Genomic DNA, 25,513 nt, shown 5'->3' with positions numbered 1-25,513 from the left:
GGACTGCAAGAAGATCCAACCTCTCCATTCTGAAGGAAATCAGCCCTGAGTGCTCACTGGAAGGACAGATCCTGAAGCTGAGGCTCCAATACTTTGGCCACCTCATGAGAAGAGAAGACTCCCTGGAAAAGACCCTGATGTTGGGAAAGATGGAGGGCGCAAGGAGAAGGGGACGACAGAGGACGAGATGTTTGGACAGTGTTCTCGAAGCTACCAGCATGAGTTTGACCAAACTGCGGGAGGCAGTGGAAGACAGGAGGGCCTGGCATGCTCTGGTCCCTGGGGTCATGAAGAGTCAGACACGACTAAACAACAACAACAACATTTGGCGGAGGAGGGGGGAGGTTGCTTGGCTGTGAGCCACTCTGGGCTGCCCAGGGCAGAATAAAGCAGTGAACAAATTCAATAAATAATAACGATAACTGTTACTGGCTTCTGCTATTGAGGGTGGGCACTCTTTCTACCCAACGACTCGCATGGCAGAAGCCTGGATTTCTCCACAGCCTCCGAAGAGCAGCTTTCCCATCTTTGAAGCTCTTTAAACAAGCAGGCAAAAATGAAAAAATAGGGAAAAGGAAACATGGTAAGTCGGAAGCGCTGTCCCCAAATAAGTAAAGGAACCGGGCGTGCTAAGCGTTCCTATCTCTATGGTGCTGAGCCCGCAGGACAGCAACGAAAAAAGGGAGGGAATGGCTTGCGGCGCGCAAAGCATTGTGGGGCAGCGACAGGGAAAAAGGAGCCGTTAAGGGAAGGCCGCACGGAGCCTGGCGCGCCCTCACCGACCTGGATGTTGAAGTCGGCGGGGTAGAGGCTCCGCGCGGTGATAAGCCAGGCCTTGGCCGCCCACAGGTCCCCCTGGACCAGCTCCCGCGCCCGCTTCACCAGGAACTCGCAGTCCCCCTGCGCCGACATCTTGGCCGTTGCCGGGAGTCGCGCTCCCTCACGACCCGCACATGCGCAGACGAGCCTCGCGACGCCATCTTTCTAGGGCCGGTGACGTAGAGGAGGCGTTTTGCGCCTGCGCCGCAGTTACCGTGGTTTCCCACCACCGCCGCCCATGTGTTTCTAGTGTCATCATAGACTTATGAAAGTTGTAGACTGACAATACAATTTTCTTGAGGCAGGACTTCCGGGTTGCTTTCTGACCCCTTTCCACCCACCCTACAAGTGACTGCTGCCCATAGGAAGCAACGGGGAAATTTAAAAAGCTTTTAGCATAGCTGGGCAGGGGCGGCTGCATCGTGTTCCATCCCAAAGACTGAAGGAAGAAATGAAATCACTGCAGCATCCCTGGTAGCCATCCAGCCTCTGTTGAAATGCCCACGTCTGCAATCCGTTCATAGCCGTCAACGTTCCCCTTTTTTTTAAGGGAAATTCCCTTATTCTGAATAGGATTCCTCGCAAGAAAAGGGAAAAGTTGACGGCTATGAATCCACTGTCAAGGCTCTGATGCTGTCAGTAAGTGGTCCAGTGCCCAGGGCCTTCTGGCGGTTCCCTCACTGCAAGAAGTAAGGTCACAGGGAACCAGGCAGAGGGCCTTCTCAGTGGTGGCGCCTGCCCTGTGGAACTCACTCCCACCAGATGTCAAGGAAATAAACAACTGTCTGACTTTTAGAAGACACCTGAAGGCAGCCCTGTTTAATGTTGTATTGTGTTTTTAATATTTGGTTGGAAGCCGCCCAGAGTGGCTGGGGAAACCCAGCCAGATGGATGGGGTATAAATAATAAATTATTACTATTATTATTATTATTATTATTATTATTATTATTATTTAAGAGATGCTTTGGAGAATGTAAAAGCAGCTGCATGCAACTCAGTTGGAGTGTTATGTTATGTCTTGTCCAGTGGGGGGCACAATTTAAGAAGTTTAACCTGCACTGAGACCTGAGATGGATTTTGTGGTGGAGGGTTTGGGGGGGGCAGTGCAAATCCAAATTTGCAGTGCAATAAACTTCTGCAATAAAGCACTAGTTGTTGTTGTTATACCACCCTTCATCCGAGGATCACAGGGCCGTTCACAGTATAAAAGTACAAAAATGAAAAACATAATAACAAAATAATAACACACACCCCACATTCACATTGACTCTCCAAAATCATGACTCGCCCACATTTCAGTAAGATGTAGAATACACACATTCAACTGAGAGAGGGGAACCAAATGGCTTCTCTTTAAAGTAATTGTGTGTGTGTGTGTGTGTGTGTGTGTGTGTGTGTGTGTGTTTGTTTGTTTTTTGTTTGTTTAGGTCAGGCGTTTACCAGCAAGTGTGGATTGGCCCTATGTTAAAAATAGAGGGTGCAATCTACACTTCCTTGACCTCATTGGAACTTTCTTCTCAAGTATAGGATTCAGTTGCATGAGTTTTATTATGGTCACTTCCAGGCAACTTGTCCATTGAGCATTCACTCTGCTTTTCTGCTGGGAAAGAATGTAATCTACTTCAAATACTAGCAGTGGGAGCACCATGGAGTTGGAGTAAATGATACTGTGTTCATGCACTCAGTCTCTCCATAGTAAAGATAAAGGGACCCCTGACCATTAGGTCCAGTCGTGGCCGACTCTGGGGTTGCGACGCTCATCTCGCTTTATTGGCCAAGGGAGCCGGCGTACAGCTTCTGGGTCATGTGATTAGCATGTCTAAGCCGCTTCTGGCGAACCAGAGCAGCACACGGAAACACCGTTTACCTTCCCGCCAGAGCGGTACCTATTTATCTACTTGCACTCTGACGTGCTTTCGAACTGCTAGGTTGGCAGGAGCAGGGACCAAGCAACAGGAGCTCACCCCGTCGCGGGGATTCAAACCGCCGACCTTCTGATCGGCAAGACCTAGGCTCTGTGGTTTAACCCACAGTGCCACCTGCATCCCTTAACGGTAGCTTGGTCCTATTGTTGCAGACACTGGGGCGCAATGTACAGAATAGCAGTGTGCTGGAAGAGGGAGAGAAAGTGAGACCAGTTCTGCTGGACCATCCCAAAGGTTTTATCTAGTCCAGTATCTTCCAGCAGTGGCCAATTAGATGCCTCTGGAAAGCCCATAAGCAGGGTATGAAGATACTGGCCCTTTCCCATTGTTTGCCCCACATCAACTGGTTTTCATAGGATTTCTGCCTCTCATTCAAGAAGTTCTCTTTAGATCTTTGATTAATAGTCATTGATAGATCTTGTATCTATAGAGGCTCCCTGTACGTTTTGGAAACAAAACGTCAGCCGTGACCCTGATACTCAAAGGGACACACACGCCATTTCCCCATCCTTCCATTCCTCAAAAGGCAGGTGAAACGGTCAAAGAAGCAACTCATACAAACGCTTCCAACCACCTGTTGGTTGACTTCACAGAATCTGAAAAGGGGAACTCATGTCTTGGTGCAAGTTCCTTTGCAGGGCCACAGTGAATACGTCACATGGGAGTTCACACCATCGCGGTGATTTGAACCGCAACCTTCTGATTGGCAAGTCCTAGGCTCTGTGGTTTAACCCACAGCGCCACCCGCATCCCAACAGTCTCTCCATATCAATGATCAAAAGACCTTCAGGCTGCAACTGCTGTGGATAGCAAGAAACAGGGGCAGCCTGTCTATGAGGCAGCTTGGTGCCCAGCGTGGGGAAACTGCCTCTGGTGCAACTCCATCCAGACCACAGAACACAGCTCCATCTAGCAGTGGCGTAGCGTGGGTTGTCAGCACCCGGGGCAAGGCAAGTAATTTGTGCCCCCTAACCCGTGGATTTGCGCCCCCTAACCCGTGGATTTGCGCCCCCTAACCCCCAGATGTTGCGCCCGGTGCTGCCGGGCCCCCCCTGCACCCCCCACGCTACATCAGTGGCATCTAGACCAGTAAAACACCCAGCTAATAGCACTTCCATCTTGTCTGGCTGAAGCTTCTGCTTATTTACTCTCATTCATTTCATAACCGCTACCCATTCATGTTGACAAGGTTCTATGCAGTTGCAGTTTTTAATCAGTAATAAGAACAATTAATTTCTTAATTTATAACCCTGCACCTTCCCCAAAAGGAGCCCAGGAAAACATTTCAATAGGAATACAATTAAAATGTCTAAAAACAGTTCAAAACAACCTTCTATAAAGATGGAAGGAGGTTGTGCTACAAAATCTTATCTACTGAAGTTAGTTAATTCAATTCAGCACTCTAAAAGAACCTGAGCATATTATGGCTGGCCAAGCTATTTGTGGTTACAGCAGCATTGTTTATTGTGACTTGCTCTCTTTATCCCTTATGCATTTGGTTCTGGCGAGTGCTGTTAATGAAGATTCATGAGATTTCCAGCTCAACCATCAGATTTGCAGCCTTGAGCTGTTTTTCAGCAAGAAATATTCTTGGTCTCTCTATGGAAGATCCAAACAGGTGGCATTTCCAATTAGCTTATCATACTTGCCTTTCTTTGTCTTTTAAAACAAGAGATTGGGCGGGGAGGGGGGGTGCATTTCATCTTATAAAAGATGGCTCCCTCTTTAGACTCCCTCTTTGGACTGTGCTCCCAGCCATAACCTTAGCCCAGTGATCACAGTGGAAACTTGTTTGTGTCAGCTGTGGGGGAAAACGCTTCCACCTATTTGTTTCTTCTCCTGCCTGTGCTCTGTAAGAATGATATTGTGGATCTTTCAATCTGTCTCAGGTCTGTAAGCATGTGCATGCATGTGTTTAGCCAGTTTCGCCCTAATGACTCAGGATGACATTTATCGCTGCATAAAGCCAGATTTATCAAACATAGTACTTTTTTTAAAGTTTCTCAAAGGCAGTTAAAGATCTCGCAATCTCTCTTTTAGGGATTCCCAAGGTGGGTGGTGCTGTGGTCTAAACCACTGAGCCTAGGGCTTGCCAAGTGGAAGGTCAGCGGTTCAAATCCCTGCGATGGGGTGAGCTCCCGTTGCTCGGTCCCTGCTCCTGCCAGCCTAGCAGTTTGAAAGCACGTCAAAGTGCAAGTAGATAAATAGGTACTGCTCCAGCGGGAAGGTAAACAGCGTTTCCATCTGCTACTCTGGTTTGCCAGAAGCGGCTTAGTCATTCTGGCCACATGAACTGGAAGCTGTGTGTGGACAAACGTTGGCTCCCTCGGACAGTAAACCAAGATGAGCAATCCCAGAGTCATCCACAACTGGACAACTGTCAAGGGTACCTTTACCTTTATCTTAAGGTGATTATTAAATAATACAAGTAATCTAAAGCTCAGAGGTTTAAGTGGCAGGACCCTCAACTGCAACAAAGAATCCGAGAATCTTAGAGCTGGAAGTGAGCCCAAGGGACATCTTGTCCAATCCCCTGAAATGCAGGAATCTCAGCTAAAGCATCCATGACAGATAGCCATCCATTGTTGTCGTTTAGTCATGTCCGACTCTTCGTGACCCCATGGACCAGAGCACACCAGGCCCTCCTGTCTTCCACTGCCCCCGCAGCTTGGTCAAACTCATGCTGGTAGCTTCAAGAACACTGTCCAACCATCTCATCCTCTGTCGTCCCCTTCTCCTTGTGCCCTCCATCTTTCTCAACATCAGGGTCTTTTCCAGGGAGTCTTCTCTTCTCATGAGGTGGCCAAAGTACTGGAGCCTCAACTTCAAAGCTCCAAGGAAGGAGAGTAGACAACCCCCTGAGGGAGACTGTTCCAATGTGGAACAGTTCGTACTGTCAGGACTAACAGGGCCAGCCCTATGATTAGACACCTGCCTCAGGCAGCAGATGCTGAAGGGCAGGTTGTGGACAGCGCTATGAGTGCCATGTGGTCTGTCGTGTTCCTCTATGCTAGCCTCCTGCCCTCCAGTAGAAGACACTATCCTGTGTTCATGAGTACTGGAGTAAGCAAGTACTGGTCTGGTTGGTTTTAGAAGAGGGCACTACCTTGTCCTTCGCCTCAGGTAGCAAAATGTCTTGAGCTGGCCCTGAGTGTTGTGCTGCCCTCCTCCATTCCAGCGCTTCCCAGATATTTTGGACTTGTAACTCTCACCGGCCTCAGCCAACACCTTAAATAAGTCCCTATTTTCATGAAATGTTAGTGCAAAGAACTCAGGTGACCCTAGGCAATTTCTCATCAGCCTTCTACATCTGTAGCATGGTGATGATGTACCAGATTTTTACAGGATCACTGCAGAGACAGAGGCCAGAAACTGCTTCTGTCTTATCAGGATTCAATCTCAGCCTGATATTATGGGGTGTCTGTGGAATTCTTAATCTGCCAGGAAGTATGAGCTACATTTCCCCTCTTCAGTTTCCTGAGTGGGGGGGGGGACCGGCCTCCCTCCCTATATATCAGACAATTGTTCATCTAGCAAGTAGTGTCCATGTGGGAATTCTACAGAGATCATCTGTTTTTTTTAAAGGATAAGGGGGGAGGGAGCAGGGGAGAGAGAAAAAGCCAGCCTCCAGCCAGCGGAAAATAGACTATGCCAAGAGCATATTGAAAAGCTGTCTTCAGCCAGGGCTGGCCAGTTTAACAACTCCATTCCCTGTTCCGATTTGCACACTAGGCTCTTTGACGCAACAGAAAACTGTTCTCGTGTGTGTGTGTGTGTGTGTGTGTGTCCACCCCCTGCCCCCATTTCCTCTTAAACCTGCCTGGACAATTTGGGTTTGTGATTTTTTTTCTCTCTTCAGATGCAAGTTTATGTGAGGATATCTTCTTGACCAGTTCATTCCATGAGGCTGGGTTCTCTTCCTCGCCTCCCAACACACACTCACCTTCCTGTTTTCTGTCAGGAAACTAGAAATGAACACAAGGCTCTCATTGCAGATCTGCGGCTGAACTCCTGACCATTTGACAGTCAAGCGCTGCCCTAGCAAGCAGTGTTCACAACTCGCTGGCAAGTTAGCAATGATCAGGAATTTAAAAGCTGGTGAGCGTTAAATGTGGGTTTTTAAAAAAATCTTTTCATTTTAAAGAAGTCTTCCGTGATCTCCAGTGTGTCTTATGCAAGATAATAAATTATCCTCATTTTGAAAGTTGGAACAAAGTTACATCTTGCACCTCACGGAAGACAGCAACGCCCAGCAGTATGGAAGAGTACATGTAGGATACTTGCTTACAATTTTGTAAGTAACAAAGAATTTTAGGACAGTCAGTTTTGGAAGATGTATACTTTTGAATTCCTTACCTGCCTAGTAATTTCCTTGTAACCTGTATTTGCATGGTACGGTAGACATTTATCCGAAATGCTTTGGCTTTTAAAATTTTTTTAATTGATCAAAACAGCAGTGCACTTTTTAAAGGAAAAGCAGACTAAGAAAATACTCCTTCCTCGAATCTCTAACAGAGGTAAGTTCCTTGTTCTCTTCTCTCATATTAGAAAGCATATCTTGAAAAGACATGACTGTTCACAACTGGCCTGCATTTACAATGTTGTTAGTTGCCATTTCTGCAAGCCAGTTAAAATTAAATGCGTGGGGAAAACCCCCAACACTATGGATTTCAACATCTTACTTGCAGCAAACTTGAGTGTTTAATAAGGCTTAGTCCCTATCAAGTTTATGCGTTTAGGACAACCCCAGATATTTATCAATTATAACAATGCTATAACCCCAGATATTTATCAATTATAACACTGAAATTATATGAAATTGCTTTTAAAAAAATAATCTGTTGAGAAGTCAGATCTCCTTCAACATGGCAGTGGCAAATGGATTTTGTGTATGAGTTAGCAAATTTAGGATGTCAAAGAAGATAGACAAGCATAATGTTAAGCATTGCACCTTATGGGATTTTCCAGTAGTGTATGAACTTATTTTGTTTCCAAGCAGACCTTATGCATTTCTTATTGAATACAGTGGTACCTCAGGTTACATACGCTTCAGGTTACAGACTCCGCTAACGCAGAAATAGTGCTTCAGGTTAAGAACTTTGCTTCAGGATGAGAACAGAAATCGTGCTCTGGTGGCGCGGCAGCAGCAGGAGGCCCCATTAGCTAAAGTGGTGCTTCAGGTTAAGAACAGTTTCAGGTTAAGAACGGACCTCCGGAATGAATTAAGTACTTAACCCGAGGTACCACTGTAGTTATTACCAGGGCTAGCCTCATGGGTGATGAGGGAACTGCCTCAGGTGACAGGATCCACAGAGGCACCAGATCCCAATCCCCACTTGTTCCCAGTGTAAATCTTCACTCAGTCCTTCTCCACTGGTGAGGAGGGGGGTGCCATTTTGCGGTTCACCTCAGGAACCAAAATGTCTTGGGCCAGCCTTGGTTATTACTTGCAGAATAGAGATTTGCAAATATAATGACTCCGGGCTCCAGGAGAGAAGACCCTCCAATCTTCTCCTCCAGTCCCACTGCTGTGAAGTAAACCATGATACCATGATTTTGTTTAACTTTAGGTCTGAAACTGGTTGACCCTGTTTAATTCGCTCTGTGAGATTGCAACTCACAGTTTGCCTGGGGAAATTAACTTCAAGTCCGGTTTGGGATGTAAAGCTAAGCCAAACCATGGCTTTTGAAGACTAGTGTAGACCAAATTACATCTTGGAGACCCCTATCAGTTAAACAAGGGCTGGCCCATTCAAGAGGCAGACTGAGGAAGCTGCCTCAGACGGCTGAATCCAAGGGGCAACTTATGTGATCTTCCGAAGACTCTGGTAAGCGAGGCTTCTGTGTGATCTTGCAGTGCTCTAGTGCAATCTATATGAAACCCCAAAGCCAAAGCTGTGCCACTCCAAAAAGCAATACATTGGTACCTTGGTTCTCAAACGCCTTGGTACTCAAACAACTTGGAACCCAAACACTGTAAACCTGGAAGTACGTAAGTTTTCCGGTTTGCAAACTTTTTTCGGAAGCCGAACATGCTCCATTTTGAGTGTTACGCTTCCAATTTGAGTGTTATGCTGAGGTCTGTCTGTTTTTGCTATCTATTTTGCATTTTTGTTTTTGTGGCTTTTTTGTTTCGTTTTTGTGACTGTGTGGAACCCAGTTCAGCTACTGACAGATTCATTGTGTGACTGCAGTACGTTGTTTATTGCTTTCATTTTATGGATCAATGGTCTCATTGGATAGTAAAATTCATGTTAAATTGCTGTTTTAGGGGTTGTTTTAAAAAGTCTGGAACGGATTAATCCATTTTGCATTACTTTCTATGGGAAAGCACGCCTTGGTTTTGGAACGCTTTGGTTTGGAACGCACTTCTGCTTATTGACCAATTATCCTGATTTATTTGCACAAAGTTTTCAGGGAGGTTAGACAACAACTGCTATTTATTGAACATTCATTTTGATTTCTGTGCCAAGCAATTGTTTTCCCATACTTTCCAGTGCATTTTGCTGCCACCTTCCTTATAGCAAAAAGTCCAGTTAGGGGGGGAGAAGTGGGTTTATTGCACAAGCGAATCAAATCAACTTAATCCTGTAACCTGAATTTCCCAGAATGTGATTCAATCTCACCCCAAAAGAGCAAGAGTACTCTATGTTGTTTTTACCTAAAAAATTAGTGTGGAAACATGGCAGCTTTCCATATTAACTGGATATTAAGGCACACACAACATACGGTACATTTGAAGCACATGCCCCTCAAAAGTAATAATTATGGGAGCTGTAGTTCACTCTTTGCAGAACTACAATTCCCAGCATCCTTAACAAACAACAGTTCCCAGGATTATTGGGGGGCAGAGAATGTGTTTTAAATGTATGGTGAGTAGATAGCAGACATTAGTGCCAGATTAGAAGCACAGGACAAAGTCACTTAAATGAGCAGCTGTATTATCCCCCCAACCCACCTATCTTCAATCAGTTAACTGCACTTATTGCTGTAATTCAATCATAGTTTGTTACATGCTGTCAGAGAAAAATGACAGTACAATATATAAAGAAAATTAGATGGGGCAGGAGTATCTGGCTTTTCTAGTAGTGTTAATCATGGAAGCAATCTTTGTCCTGGAAGTAAATTTTAGGTTGCTAGGTAGGATGTTGGGATGCGGGTGGCGCTGTGGGTTAAACCACAGAGCCTAGGACTTGCCAATCAGAAGGTCGGCGATTTGAATCCCCACGACAGGGTGAGCTCCTGTTGCTCGGTCCCTGCTCCTGCCAACCTAGCAGTTCGAAAGCACGTCAAAGTGCAAGTAGATAAATAGGTACCGCTCCGGCGGGAAGGTAAACAGTGTTTCCGTGAGCTGCTCTGGTTCACCAGAAGCGGCTTAGTTATGTTGGCCACATGACCCGGAAGCTGTACGCCGGCTCCCTCGGCCAATAAAGCGAGATGAGCGCCGCAACCCCAGAGTCGGCCATGACTGGACCTAATGGTCAGGGGTCCCTTTACCTTTAGGGAGCTTCCCAGACTGGCAGGGGATGGGCAGGGTATAAGTAATAAATTTATTATTATTATTATTAATCATCATCATCATTATTAAATTGTAACTAGTTTTTTTAAGAGAAACTACACTATCCAAACAAGAAAACAAATACAGTTTCAATGTTAAGCGTTCTGAATTAAACAAAAGTAAAAAAAACCCATACATATATTTATCCACCATGCCATGATGCTGCAATCCTTAAACTAGCATGAGATCCCAGTCTGAAAATCCCATTTTTATTACTCGTGGTTGTTTTCCCATTTAAGTAGAAAAGAGGCAGTCTTACCTGTAACTTATCAGGTTGTTCTCATACTGTAGCACCCTGCTTGTGGTTAACGCTTAGCTGGAATGAAATATTCAACGCAGCAACAGAGAAATAATAATTTATTTGTCAGACAAATAAATGAGAGGCACAGTGGTATATAGTTACCAAGCTCTGGCCTGGCCTCCTGCCATTATGGCCAGCACTTATATTCCCTTAATCCAGCCCCCCTTTGCTTCTCCTGTGGCTGCCTCTGTTCAATCAGCCTGGTTGGATTTCCTATTGGCTGATTGCTATAATTAATTCTAAGAGATACACCCATATCCTTCTGTCCTTATATGGAACACAAAGAGCTATATATTGTTACATCTATAAATGACAAATAAGTAGTAATATATCTTACATGTGTCTCAACAAGGAATCTTAATTACCAGCTCACCTCTTGCCTTCCTTGCCCTCCAAAACAGATGGTTAATAATTTTAAAATTTTATCTTGAACAGATGTCAGAGACCTTGGGTTCATATTCTCATGCATCATCAATGAAATATCTCCTTTTGGAGGTCTTCAAACAAAGGTCCGACAACCATTTGTCATGCGGGCTCGTTTTGGCGTCTCTTGTCTGACAAGGGGGGCTAAATACAACTATATGAAATCTAGCATTTCTCAAATCCTTTGCATAATTACATTTAAGACAATATATTTAATACATAACATAGATAGCTTTTTAGAAGGATAAACTTCCTCAAAGTAAAAAGGAAGAAACAGTTTACAGCCTCAAAATAAAATAGGAGAAAAAGCCTCTTCCCCTTTTTACACTCCCCCCCCCTTCTCTAGCCAGCCATGTGCTCTTGGCCTTTTGTCCTGTGGCTCAAGTTTAACGGTTTTATTATGTTTGGTCTCTGCCCTTTTTATAACATGTAGGGTCAGTGTCCCAGCTTTTACGACTTTGAGAATTGTTTTCTGCTATAAATCAAAGGGGGGCCCCTTTGTCGGGAAAGAATACATTACCAAGGTTGTAAACTGCTGGTCTTCTGCCTGGCTTGAATACTTTTGAAAATCTAAGCCCATTTAATTTAGGAACCTGATCAAGATATAAGCCAATATATGCCTTGATTAAAAATGCAGTCTATATTCAGATGCCACATTCCCCCCTTTCAAGCTCAAGGACCTTGCCACCAAGAGTCCTTGATAGCTTGAACTTCATCATATTCCTGAGTTAAAGCTCTGTATAGGGCCATGATATGAGGTAGAGTTTCATTCGAAATCATCTTGCTAATTGTACTTCTAAAACATGAAATGATACTTGGCATCATACATAAAACCATCACTACTACTGTCAAGAAAAACAAGCAAGACAATAGTATCCCTTTTAGGTAACCAATTGGTGAGCCATCCCATATCCCATCCTTCCCATGTTTGTACTGGGACATGTGCTATACTTTCCATCTTTGTGGCCAACACACGGATTGCCTCACCATTATCTGAAATGTTAAAGCAACAGGCATTCCCTGTCAAGTTCAAGACTCCACATAGGGCTCCCTGCTTGGCAAGTACATAATCCATTCCCATTTACAGCTGCAAAATGACGGCTCTACTTTCATCCAGCTGTTATGCAATGTCTCAAACTCTGGGCCGTTACATTGGTTACAAGTTCCACTACTGCTTGCAATCGAATTATTCTCTTTAGATTATAAATAGGATCCCGTGCCCCTTGTATGAGCTCACCAGGATTCCAGGAGACAGGATCATAATAGGCTATAATGCGCTCTGGTGGCCAATCATCAGTACCGCTCCAACTTTGGGTACTTCCTCCTGCTATATGAGAAATATCAGCGTTTCTTCGTGTACGCTTGGCCAAATTAGTGGGCATAATCCACATTGGTGGTAATACCCCAGGAAACAAGTCCCACTCCATTTGGAAGGGAGTTTCTTGTATGCCCATTCTCCACATATCCACCACAACCATCGGGTCTGAGGGTTTTGGTATGTGGAGTGCATAAGGCAAAGTATCACAAGGGGTATAGAGTTCACAGTGCAGTATGTTAGATTGCCTTTTTCTGTCACAGTTATGTTTCATACCACTTTCCATGCATGAATAAAAGAAGGTGCACAGGGCAAGGCATTCCGAGTTCGATAGGTAGTACCGTGTGCCCAGGTATTCTTAATATTATCCCAGGTATAGTGACAATGAGAAGAGCCTATCATAGTAGAATCAGCTGCATCTGATGATTTATGTACACAGAATTCCCCTTGTACAGGTATAACTCGTAATGGTTTAGTTGAGTTCCATCCGGGGAAATTCTGTACTTCTGTGTGGTGTGGCATTTCGCTTACCCTACCAATGGCATTTAATGGTATTAGTAATAAGGGCATACCTCCCTCTGAATCATCTGGCCCAAGAGAGCAAACAAGGCAATTGGTCCTATTTGCAACATTGGCTACCATTTCAGCTAAACCTACCCACATATTGTGGTCATAGCGGAATCCATATTTAGCAAATTTGGTCAGATTCAAGGACCCTTCCCCTTCCCAAGGGATCAGGATTAATAATAAAATCATGTTGATGTCTAGCATATGCATTCCTTTCACAAAAGATTACCTTATTGTGATAGCAAATAAATATCAGTCCCAATATAATTCCCCCAGTGACAGAAATGGGGAACCACCAAGACCAAAACATATATCCCAAGGATCCCCAATGTGTAATATCTCTGATAATTGTTCCACAAGGGGGCAGTCAATCAATTGTATAAGAGAATCTTTCCGCTCACAGTCTCTGGTTCAGACGCTCCTCAAGCTTCAGGCGTGCGCAGGTCAGCCAGCTTCCAGTGTTGTGGCTGCAGCAGGCCGGTCGTCTAATGTCGCCCGTGACCCAGCCCGTTCCCCGTAGGGCTAGATACAGGGGTTTTTGGAGAGAGTCAGTTTTAAAGGATTAGAGGGGTCACCTTTGCACGTCCAACTGCCTTCGGACTTCTTCAAACGGGAGTGATGAATCCAGGGGGGTCACCTCAGCTACCTTCACCGCTGTTGGAGTAGAGAGCAAGACGGTGTAAGGTCCACGCCACTTAGGTGCAAGTGGATCACGTTTCCACTCTTTCACCCATATGCTATGCCAGCCTGGAGCTGATGAATCGGCACGGCAATGCTGCACGGCGTGCGCTCGAGGGCCCACCTGTTAAGATAAAAACAAACAAACCAACACGGGAGAGAGACAAAAACACGGGAGAGAGATTGCACTTGTCCCTGTGTTGCATGGTCTCCTATTTGTTTGAGGTCAGTTGGAATATCCTGAATAAAGGAGGGCGGCCTCCCATACAGGAGCTCAAAAGGTGACAACTTAAGTCTTTTTGTGGGTGTGCACCAAACACGAAACAGTGTTATGGGTAACACGTCTACCCTCCTGAGACTTTAGACATATTAGTGGGCTTCTGGCATGCCCTGCAGATACCTTGCACAAGCATCTGGCAGTAGGTGTTAAGCCTGGCCAGGTGAATTGCATTGTTTGGATCCCAATTAGGATCTTCCAAGGGAAAGTTGTCCTGGAGATGACGGTCAATATTATAAATATTTCCCACTCTGGCCTGCTCACGCAAATATATCTGTGCCTTTTCAATTATGTCTCTCCTTTCCTCAGTGGTGAACAGAGTATTCAGGAGCTGGCGGCAATCTGTCCAAGTAGGACTATGAGTATTTACTATTGAAGTCACCAAGTCCATCATAGCCCGAGGTTTTTCTGCGAAAGATAGGGTGTTTTCCAATTCATCAGAACCGTAGTTGTGAATGGAATGTACTGGAGGATCGAAGTTCAAGGTGGCCGTGGTCCGGGTTGCCCATTAACCAGCACAGGTTCCTCAAGTGCATCAAATACTCTTCTAAGAGGGGCTACGACGTGACCTTTCTCTTCGCTTTGCTCTAGGGGCCTCAAATCATAGGGGATGGTATTTGTCCCAAGGCGTTCTTTTAGCAGCTTTATACGCCTGGCTGTATTGCTTGCTGACCGATTAAGGTCTCCCTGTAACTTCTGTAATAATTCTCTAGGACTTGATGTACAGGGGTTTGGGGTAGGCAATCAGTTATTCCACTAAAAGAGACTGTAGATGGAGTTCTACTGGGACTCACAGGTGGAATAACCACTTCTGCTTGGGCTTTATTATAGGCCTCCAATGCCTCCTGAAGATATTTATCATAATCTATCAAGGAATCAAGTTCTGTGACTCCACCCCCATTATTCATTCCACTTTCTTGCCTTGGGGTTACAACTGGTGGAGGGTTTGAATTAGGCTCCCTTCGATGTGGGATAGCATAGGGTGGAGATGGAAGCAGCTCTTCCTCTGGTCCCTCAAAAATGGGTTTGAGTTTATTTGGCAAGATTCCTTTCCTAGCTTCGGCTTTTACAGCCAATAATTTGCATCGTTGGACTTTGCATTCCCTTATCCATGGAGGATTTTTATTTAATGTGCTCAGCCAGGAATCTATATATGAAAATTGTTCTGGGCACCCTCCAGTTTCTTTGGCGATGTTAGGCCAAAGTTTGCTTACTAAATTTATATCAAAGGTTCCTTGAGATGGCCATCCAGTATTTTGTTTCGGCCACTCTAGTTCACATAACGTTCTCAGGCGCTCTGGCGTCATTTTGACTCCATATGCCCCTGAGAAGGCTTTCTTAAAATTATTTAACATACATTTAAAAGGTGTATTTCCCCCCTTTGAACCCCCAACTCCCATTGTATGGCCCTGTGAAGTATCCACTCAGTCACTCACACACACACCTTACTGGGAAACGAAGTAGTACTCACTCCACACTTAGGTCAGCTACACATTGCTCTGTACTTTCTCACACATACAATGCGCCAGATACTTCACCACACACTCTACCTCCCATTCTTCCCTTTTCCCTACACCAGATCACCATCTGATGTACCCAGCCACCTAGCGTACTCAGTTCCCCTTTACTGAGACGCAGAAGTTTGATCAGGACTTCTCTTCCTCCCAATTAATTGGAGGGCCAAAACCCCTTAGTGCACTTACCCTTAGCTGGTTCCCTGTTTATTTCTCTGGTCCCCCCCGGTCCGTCGCCGTCAGTGGGCAGGGTATCAGACAGACGAGACTGCTGCGTTCCCCTGGAAAAAATTTTTCCAGTGCGCGCTGGGTAGGCAATCAGTTGTCCTCTCTCTTGTACCCCGTCCAGTAAGGCGAAGGGGCTGCGTTCCAGCAGACCACTTATCCGAGTCGCAGGCACCATAAAATGTAGCACCCTGCTTGTGGTTAACGCTTAGCTGGAATGAAATATTCAACGCAGCAACAGAGAAATAATAATTTATTTGTCAGACAAATAAATGAGAGGCACAGTGGTATATAGTTACCAAGCTCTGGCCTGGCCTCCTGCCATTATGGCCAGCACTTATATTCCCTTAATCCAGCCCCCCTTTGCTTCTCCTGTGGCTGCCTCTGTTCAATCAGCCTGGTTGGATTTCCTATTGGCTGATTGCTATAATTAATTCTAAGAGATACACCCATATCCTTCTGTCCTTATATGGAACACAAAGAGCTATATATTGTTACATCTATAAATGACAAATAAGTAGTAATATATCTTACATGTGTCTCAACAAGGAATCTTAATTACCAGCTCACCTCTTGCCTTCCTTGCCCTCCAAAACAGATGGTTAATAATTTTAAAATTTTATCTTGAACAGATGTCAGAGACCTTGGGTTCATATTCTCATGCATCATCAATGAAATATCTCCTTTTGGAGGTCTTCAAACAAAGGTCCGACAACCATTTGTCATGCGGGCTCGTTTTGGCGTCTCTTGTCTGACAAGGGGGGCTAAATACAACTATATGAAATCTAGCATTTCTCAAATCCTTTGCATAATTACATTTAAGACAATATATTTAATACATAACATAGATAGCTTTTTAGAAGGATAAACTTCCTCAAAGTAAAAAGGAAGAAACAGTTTACAGCCTCAAAATAAAATAGGAGAAAAAGCCTCTTCCCCTTTTTACACTCCCCCCCCCTTCTCTAGCCAGCCATGTGCTCTTGGCCTTTTGTCCTGTGGCTCAAGTTTAACGGTTTTATTATGTTTGGTCTCTGCCCTTTTTATAACATGTAGGGTCAGTGTCCCAGCTTTTACGACTTTGAGAATTGTTTTCTGCTATAAATCAAAGGGGGGCCCCTTTGTCGGGAAAGAATACATTACCAAGGTTGTAAACTGCTGGTCTTCTGCCTGGCTTGAATACTTTTGAAAATCTAAGCCCATTTAATTTAGGAACCTGATCAAGATATAAGCCAATATATGCCTTGATTAAAAATGCAGTCTATATTCAGATGCCACAATACCTTGTTGCACAAATTGTTCCCAGAAGAGGTAAAGAGGTCGAGGGGGAGACGTCTTTCATGACCTCCGGTGTTTGTTATAGGCAGATTGGGGGGGGCAACCCCCCCTCCAACTTGCTGCTGTCTTTGCAGCGTAATTACCTCTGTTTTAAAGATTGCTTCAGTTCCCTAGGACAGCCGCAAACATTTACCAGAGCATGACCCCAGAGAAAACACTTGATCCAATTGGCTTCAGGCAATCTGGGGCTTGCTAAAGCTTGTAGGTTAGTTTGTAGGACCAGCCACCACTACCGTAAGGGCCCATCAGCACTTTACATTTAAAGCAGTACAGGATATCCCAGAGTCGGTCACGACTGGACCTAATGGTCAGGGGTCCTTTTACCTTTTACCTTTATGGGACGTGGGTGGCGCTGTGGGTTAAACCACAGAGCCTAGGACTTGCCAATCAGAAGGTCGGCGGTTCGAATCCCCGCGACGGGGTGAGCTCCCGTTGCTCTGTCCCTGCTCCTGCCAACCTAGCAGTTCGAAAGCACGTCAAAGTGCAAGTAGATAAATAGGTACCGCTCCGGCGGGAAGGTAAACGGCGTTTCCGTGCGCTGCTCTGGTTCACCAGAAGTGGCTTAGGCACACTGACCACATGACCCGGAAGCTGTACGCCGGCTCCCTCGGCCAGTAAAGCGAGATGAGCGTGCAACCCCAGAGTCGGTCGCAACTGGACTTACATGGTCAGGGGTCCCTTTACCTTTTACCTTTATATGCCATTTTAAACAGCTGTGACTTCTCCTCAAAGAATCTTGAGCACTGTAGTTCGTTAAATGTGCCAAAAGACCCCTATTTCCTTCAGAAAGCTACAATTCTCAAGAGTGGTTTAACCATCTTCCCACGGAAGTCTGGGAACTGTAGCTTGGTGAGGGGTAAAAGGGGTCTCCTAAAACTCTCAGCACCATTAACAAACTACAGTTCCCAGGGTACTTTTGGGGAAGCCATGTCTATTTAAAGTGTTATGACAGCTATTCCTGGACAGGTATTCATGTTGGTCACCTTTCCATCAATCTTCCAGCATCCAGATTACTGGAGGCATCTGATGTGCTGTATTTTTGCCAGTTAGCATCAGGAAACATTATGAGATAGTAAAATATTGTATGCCACCGAGTTGCCAGGACTCCTGAGATTCAGTCCTTGAGATAAAAGTGGAGTCTGATGGACAAGCTAGGGATAGGAGCAGAGCAAAAAGCACACCCTCTGACTCGCCACCCTAAGATTTTAACTTCTGCGCTCACCAGACCACCAAAATCTCGGAGACCTGGAAACTCTGAAGCATAAAAAGGCCGTACTAGACCCTGTGCAAGGGAAGGAATATTTTAGAAATGGGCTCTTGGCTGCCAAGTTCCCATACCAAATATATTTACTTTCACCGTGGCAGTCTGCCATATCCCCAAAGCCTTGAGCGCATAGCAGTATTTATAAGGACAAAGAGAATGGTATGTTTTGAAGGTGACTTAATTTCTCAAAAGAAAGTGCACTGTAGAAGTAACATAAAAACACAGCATTTTTTAATCAGGAGAGATATTGGCAACCAAGTAGGTGGTTTTAATTTTATTTTTTCTTGCATTTCGTGCATCTGATTTAGTGATATCGCTAGCCCACAAAAGCATCTTCTATCATAAATTTGTTTGTCTTTAAGGTACCTCAAAACTCATGATTCAAACTTGAAGGAAGTGATATATCAGGCTTTCCCAAACTTGAGTCACCAGCTGTTGTTGGACTACAACTCCCATCATCCCTAGCTAGCAGAACCAGTGGTCAGGGATGATGGGAATTGTAGTCCAAAACCAGCTGGAGACCCAAGTTTAGGAAACCATGAAAAGAGAGAGAGAGAGAAGGGGGAGTAGCTATGTCAGTCTGCTGCAGCATATACATTTATTTAGTCTTTAAGATACTGCAAGAGTCTGGGTTTTGTTGTTTTTGTAATTTCTATTACAGTGGTACCTTAGGTTACAGACGCTTCCGGTTACAGACGCTTCAGGTTACAGATGCTTACAGATGCTCCGCTAACCCAGAAATAGTACCTCGGGTTAAGAACTTTGCTTCAGGATGAGAACATAAATCGCACAAACGGCGGCACGGCGGCAGCGGGAGGCCCCATTAGCTAAAGTGGTGCTTCAGGTTAAGAACAGTTTCAGGTTAAGAACAGACCTCCGGAACGAATTAAGTACTTAACCCGAGGTACCACTGTATTACTTTAAGAGACTGGTGTGCTGATTGACGTGTGTTATACGAAGCCTGGGGATACTGAAGTGAAGGATAACACGAATGTTTGCTTTGCAGCAGGGCTAACTAAACTAAATCAAAAAATGTTGCCAAATGCAGGTCTTGAGTTGTGCATATGTATACAGCCCACATGCAAAACCTGCCAGACTGGTGACACAAGTTCAGATGATGGCAACAGACCTGTGTCTTTCAAATCCAACTCAGGTTGCGAACGTGATCCGTGCGGGAATGTTGCAACCTGCAACATTCACAACCTGCAGCGGTGCGTCTGTGCACATGCGGGTTGCGATTTGGCACTTCTGCGCATGCGCAAAGTGCGATTTATCGCTTCTGCGCATGCACGACCGCCGAAACCCAGAAGTAACCCATTCTGATACTTCCGGGTTTTGGCGTGTCCATAACCCGAAAAAACGCAACCTGAAGCGTCTGTAACCCGAGGTTGTATGACTGTATGTACAGTCATGTATTAATGTGCAGGACTGGGGTCTGAGTGAAGGGGCACACAGGCGCCAAACAAATAATGCATTTGGAATGCAAGGTATGTTTACTCTCTTGGGCTCAGGGCCATCCCGAGACATTCTGACACCTGAGGCAGACCCCAAAATGGCAGCACCCTCTATGCCAGGGTAGGAGGGGTGAGGGAAGATCTGCGTCAGGAACAAGGGCTAATAAATATTGGCATCGGGATCTGCTGTCCCAGTGGACCTGCCGCCTGAGACGGTTGCCTCATCTTGCCTCATGGATAGGCCGGCCCTGCCTGAGCTCACAAGTACTGGCTTTCCTGGATTACTGAGGATCCCATGTTGTTGTTGTTTAGTTGTTTAGTCGTGTCCGACTCTTCGTGACCCCATGGACCAGAGCACGCCAGGCACTTCTGTCTTCCACTGCCTCCCGCAGTTTAGTCAAACTCATGCTGGTAGCTTCGAGAACACTATCCAACCATCTCGTCCTCTGTCGTCCCCTTCTCCTTGTGCCCTCCATCTTTCCCAACATCAGGGTCTTTTCCAGGGAGTCTTCTCTTCTCATGAGGTGGCCAAAGTATTATTGGAGCCTCAGCTTCAGGATCTGTCCTTCCAGTGAGCACTCAGGGCTGATTTCCTTCAGAATGGATAGGTTTAATCTTCTTGCAGTCCATGGGACTCTCAAAAGTCTCCTCCAGCACCATAATTCAAAAGCGCCAATTCTTCGGTGATCAGCTTTCTTTATGGTCCAGCTCTCACTTCCATACATCACTACTGGGAAAACCATAGCTTTAACTATATGGACCTTTGTCAGTAAGGTGATGTCTCTGCTTTTTAAGATGCTGTCTAGGTTTGTCATTGCTTTTCTCCCAAGAAGCAGGCGTCTTTTAATTTTGTGGCTGCTGTCACCATCTGCAGTGATCATGGAGCCCAAGAAAGTAAAATCTCTCACTGCCTCCATTTCTTCCCCTTCTATTTTCCAGGAGGTGATGGGCCCAGTGGCCACGATCATCGTTTTTTTGATGTTGAGTTTCAGACCATATTTTGCGCTCTCCTCTTTCACCCTCAATAAAAGGTTCTTTAATTCCTCCTCATATCAGTGCCATATCAGTGAGGATCCCATATCAGTGCCCAAACATCATTACAGACATGCAAAACCAAGTCGCTTCCCTTTAAATGCAAATAGCAGCTTCAAAAGAGGCGGTTTCGTTTCAACAGTTGCAGGGAGAGAAACGCTCAATCAGCTGGGCTTTGACCTGATCTACCAGAGCTCTGCTTATGTTTCCTCTCAGTGCTCCACACAGGTGGTTGCCATCATGTCTACGGCCAACACAACATACTTCTAACACTGAATTATGTATATTTGCTTCAGCATTGAAATTACTTGTGCACCAGGCTAAGTGCCAACTCAGGTAATTAAAAACGCTTATTGCGGGAGATCTGGAATGTCACCAAGGAAGTCCAGGAACACTCTACTGGCTTCTCATGCCAACAGGCCAGTGTAAGTAAGTGCCTTGTTTGTACAAACTTACCACAGTGAAATAGAGAACTGGAATTGCCTCTACTTTCACATCTGATATGGCCCAGGCTCACAGAACTGAAGAGTTTTGTCTGGGATGGTCTGCAACAGATATAATCATGCCTGAAAGCAAAGCAGATGGTTTTAGGGATGGTGGTGATGAGCTTTGAGATGCTCTCAAGATGTGGTGGTTTGTACTGGCATACTTATTTAAAGTAATTAGGAAGACCATTGAAGGTGATAACTCTATCAATGGTTATTTATTAGCCACAATAGCAATGTCTGCTGTAGTAAGGTAAAGAGACCCCTGACCATTAGGTCCAGTCGTGACCGACTCTGGAGTTGTGGCGCTCATCTCACTTTATTGGCCGAGGGAGCCGGCATACAGCTTCCGGGTCATGTGGGCAGCAGGACTAAGCCGCTTCTGGGGAACCAGAGCAGCGCACGGAAACGGCGTTTACCTTCCCACTGGAGCGGTACCTATTTATCTACTTGCACTTTGGCGTGCTTTCGAACTGCTAGGTTGGCAGGAGCAGGGACCGAGCAACAGGAGCTCACCCCATCGCAGGGATTCGAACCGCCGACCTTCTGATCGGCAAGTCCTAAGCTCTGTGGTTTAACCACAGCGCCACCCGCGTCCCAGTGTCTGCTGTATTCGTACTCTACAAAGTCTGCTGGAAAATGCACAGAGGTTTATTCTGGATGCAACTGAAGCTCTGTTATACCTTTTGATGGAAACTAATTTTGTCCAGGCTTGCACACTCTCCAGTTTGTATTCGGATAAAAACAATGCAGCCTGGCCACAAAACTTGTTAATTAACTATATATACTGGGCCCTTTAAGTCTGATTGATTGAAATTATATCAACCTTTGCTTCCTCATTTGTTGCTTTCCCAGTAAAGCAGAACCCAGAAGCTGTGGGTTTCCTTTAAACATCTGTAATAAACACTGTAGCAGATTCTTGTCTTCAAATGCTTCCTGTCTCGGAAAGTTCTTATCTTCTGCGACAGACAATGAAGCCTTGATAAAGTTACAGCCCAATCGCCTTAATGGAAGTGGAATTAAGTTAGCAGCAGAAAATACGAAGGAGTGACTGGGAAAGTCTTCAGTTGTGATCTCATGTCTGGGAAAGGAAACTCGATCCATTATGCTGAATGCAAATCTAGCATGCTGCGTTTATGCAACCTCAATGAAAAAGTCATTTCATTCAGAAAGCATAATGTGAAATACTGTAATAAAAACAGGGGGAGGAGGTGGGATGCTGGTGGTAGTCCTGGAAGTTACCTAAAGGAGTAGAATGATGTAATGGCCAGTGGGAGGAGGCAGAATCCCTCAGCACTCAGAATTCCCCCTGCCTTTGGACATTAGAAGAAATGCAAAACTGCCTGCTGAGAATTCCTTTTGCTGAAGGACCCTGCAAAGAAAGATTAAGGCGGACAGAATAACCTTTCCTGTAAGTTTTTCTCTTCTCCCTCTGACTGGTAGCATGTGTTATTTGGACTAAACGAAAAGCAACACTTGCCTTTGCTCGGGCCTCTCCTTTTCCTCCTCTCCTTTTCCTGTCACCCCCGACTTTGTGATTGTAAGGTCTTTGGGACAGAGACCCATCTCTTGTTTGCCATTCCATTCATGTATACAGATGACGCTATCTATACAAAATAATAATATGCAGTGTCAAGCTGTTTAGCAAAGCTTCCTAGAGTTTAAATCGAGAGCATGTTACTGGGCAGTGTAAAATGAACAATTTACACGGTACCTATTTACCTGGAAGTAAGCCCTATTGATTTCCAGGTATCTTACTTTCAAGTAGAGGGATATAGTCGTGGGACACAAGTTTATGTCCTATATATGCACATGGAGACAGACGTTGTGCAACAGAGCTTCCAATATATACCGTAGTACCTCAGGTTAAGTACTTAATTCGTTCCGGAGGTCCGTTCTTAACCCGAAAGTGTTATTAACCTGAAGCACCACTTTAGATAACGGGGCCTCCTGCTGCCGCCACGCCACCGGAGCCCGATTTCTGTTCTTATCCTGAAGCAAAGTTCTTAACCTGAAGCACTATTTCTGGGTTAGCGAAGTGTGTAACCTGAAGCGTATGTAACCTGAAGTGTATGTAACCTGAGGTACCACTGTACCGTGACAGCTGAGATTCCTAATTATCCAGGAGTAGAACAACACTGTTTAAATTTCCGCAATGCAAAATTACCAACGTACTGGGAACTTTCTGCTCAGATGTTATAGTAGATGTTAGTTTTCCATTACTTTCTGATCCTACACTTTCTCCAAGTGCCTCAAGGCCATGGTCGCAGCCTCTTCCCTCCTACCCCAACCCCACAATGTTATCCTTGTTAACAGCTGTTTGAATAAGATAAGGCTGCAATATAATGATCTGGTTTGCAGATGAGATGCCAGTAAGCCAAACTAGGACTGCAAAAACCTGCGGGATTGCAGAGACAGGAGAAAATCTACCTTAGCCAATGGTTGAAGTGGGAATCAAGGGTTGTCAGGTGGCGGCGGGAGGGGGGGAGGGGAGCAGTGCCTCCTATTTGCCAAGAGGCCATGGAAAGGCAGCTTTTGTGGGGGGGGGGGAGTGCCAAGAAGGGAGCAGATCTGGCCTCAAAGGAATGTTCTGTAGCCCTCAAAACCCTGTCAGATGATAATGCATTCCTTGGAGGCCGAATATGCCGCCCCTGTGGATCCTACCGCCTGAGGCAGTCGCCTCACCTTGCCTCATGGATGGGCCGGTCCTGCTCCCTGGTCTTTTTTGCTCTTGTGTACACTGTGTTAGGGACGCGGATGGCGCTGTGGGTTAAACCACAGAGCCTAGCACTTGCTGATCAGAAGGTCAGCTGTTCAAATCCCCGCAAAGGGGTGAGCTCCTGCCAACCTAGCAGTTGAAAGCACGTCAAAGTTCAAGTAGATAAATAGGTACCACTCCGTCGGGAGGGTAAACGGCATTTCCGTGTGCTGCTCTGGTTCGCCAGAAGCGGCTTAGTCTTGCTGGCCACATGACCCGGAAGCTGTACGCCGGCTCCCTCGGCCAATAAAGTGAGATTAGCGCTGCAACCCCAGAGTTGGCCACAACTGGACCTAATGGTCAGGGGTCCCTTTACCTTTATACTGTGTTAAGCCAATCTTTGGCTTAGTGTGCCATCAAGACTCCTTTCTGGGAGCTGGCACATTGGCACAATCCTTGTAAACCATAGTTTAGCTTATCTTGTCACACAAGCCAGGTCATCCAGCAAACATCATGGCTGATCAGGGAGTTGAATGTTGCGGAAGTCCAACATTTCAACTATTATACCACATTAGCTCTTGTGCTAACAGGCAGTAAATACATATTTCTTCCAATTACCAGCTTCATATATGCAGGGGAGCCTGTTGTGAACCACCCAGAGATCTAGAGGTGAAGGGCAGTATACAAAATGTAGTAATGATGATGATGATGATGATGATGATAATAACCTGTTCTGCTCCCCAAAAATGAACTAGCATAATTTACTAAAACTGCCCATGTCTACTACTTTGAACTATCTCTTCACCGTTATGAGTGAAGAGAGCAACTTAGGAGACAAAGGACAGAGCTACAGACAACTTATTATTAAAGTGCTGTGAAGGATAATGAGCATTCAACAAACCATGGGTTAGATTTCTTTCCCCACGAGGTACAATCTCAGCCATGCTATGACCTCCTAACCAAAGAGAACCAAACATATCCATGCAAATTTAAGTAACTGTACTATCTAACTACCAAAGATTTACAAAGCAGGTAGAATTTCAACTATTTGTCTCTTTAGTGTCCTTTGACTTATATTCCCACCTCCTAAACAAACAGGAAAAACAGGATTGTCTTATACGAGAATGAGTAGCCCATAACACTGAATTTTGTGAAATGCCTTTGAATGATAACATCAAAGTTTTGCCTTTTAGGGGTCATAAGACTCTTTGCTGTTTTTGTTCCAACCAACTAACTCTGGCTACCCCTCTGGAAATTTAGACAATAAATAACACATGAGATGAAGGGGTTTATTATGGAAAAAGATGCAACTCAGCTGAGAAAAGCTATACACAGTATCCTGGTGCCTGTATAATCATTAGGGATGGGTTCTTTATTTGCAGTACTTTGTTGTGTTCCCACCTTAAATCGCTCAAAGGCCTAAATGTGTAGTTACAAGAAAACAAATTAGCATATGGGAATTGCATGCAAATTTATGCCATGGACCTTTTAAGAATCTAGCAACACCCCTGCCATTGAATGTCCCCCGAGCTTTCCTTGAATATACCCCCCAAAATAAGTTCCAAAACTGGGGTGGGTGGGGGGACTGGTGCAGTAGGGAAGGCTCTCTGAATAAGGGTCTGTATATTTAAGAAAGTATTGC

General features: G+C 45.1%; 2 protein-coding genes across 7 annotated transcripts in view; one reads left to right on the top strand and one right to left on the bottom strand.

Moving 5' to 3' along the window:
- Positions 1-978, bottom strand: part of INTS10 (integrator complex subunit 10) — a 30,419-nt gene extending 29,441 nt beyond the window's left edge. Inside the window, exon 1 of one of the 3 annotated variants that reach the window (XR_014212802.1) lies at positions 784-978. Coding sequence is in view for 2 of the 3 variants with exons in the window: in XM_082194852.1 (XP_082050978.1) it covers positions 784-912 (129 nt within the window). In the remaining variant the exon portion in view is untranslated. The remainder of the gene's footprint in view (positions 1-783) is intronic. The other 2 variants (XM_082194852.1, XM_082194853.1) reach the window with 2 other exon arrangements.
- A 5,489-nt stretch (positions 979-6,467) lies between these two features.
- The window catches only part of CSGALNACT1 (chondroitin sulfate N-acetylgalactosaminyltransferase 1), a 40,907-nt gene continuing 21,861 nt past the window's right edge, over positions 6,468-25,513 (top strand). For 2 of the 4 annotated variants that reach the window (XM_082194940.1, XM_082194938.1), the window contains exon 1: positions 6,468-7,262. The gene's annotated coding sequence lies outside the window, so the exon portion shown is untranslated. The remainder of the gene's footprint in view (positions 7,263-25,513) is intronic. The other 2 variants (XM_082194941.1, XM_082194939.1) reach the window with 2 other exon arrangements.

Source organism: Podarcis vaucheri (assembly GCF_965113315.1).
Source record: "Podarcis vaucheri genome assembly, chromosome: 13".
In the NCBI taxonomy this organism is placed as follows: Eukaryota; Metazoa; Chordata; class Lepidosauria; order Squamata; family Lacertidae; genus Podarcis; species Podarcis vaucheri.
The sequence above is the reverse complement of the archived record's forward strand: the minus strand, read 5'-3'. Positions and strand labels throughout refer to the sequence as shown.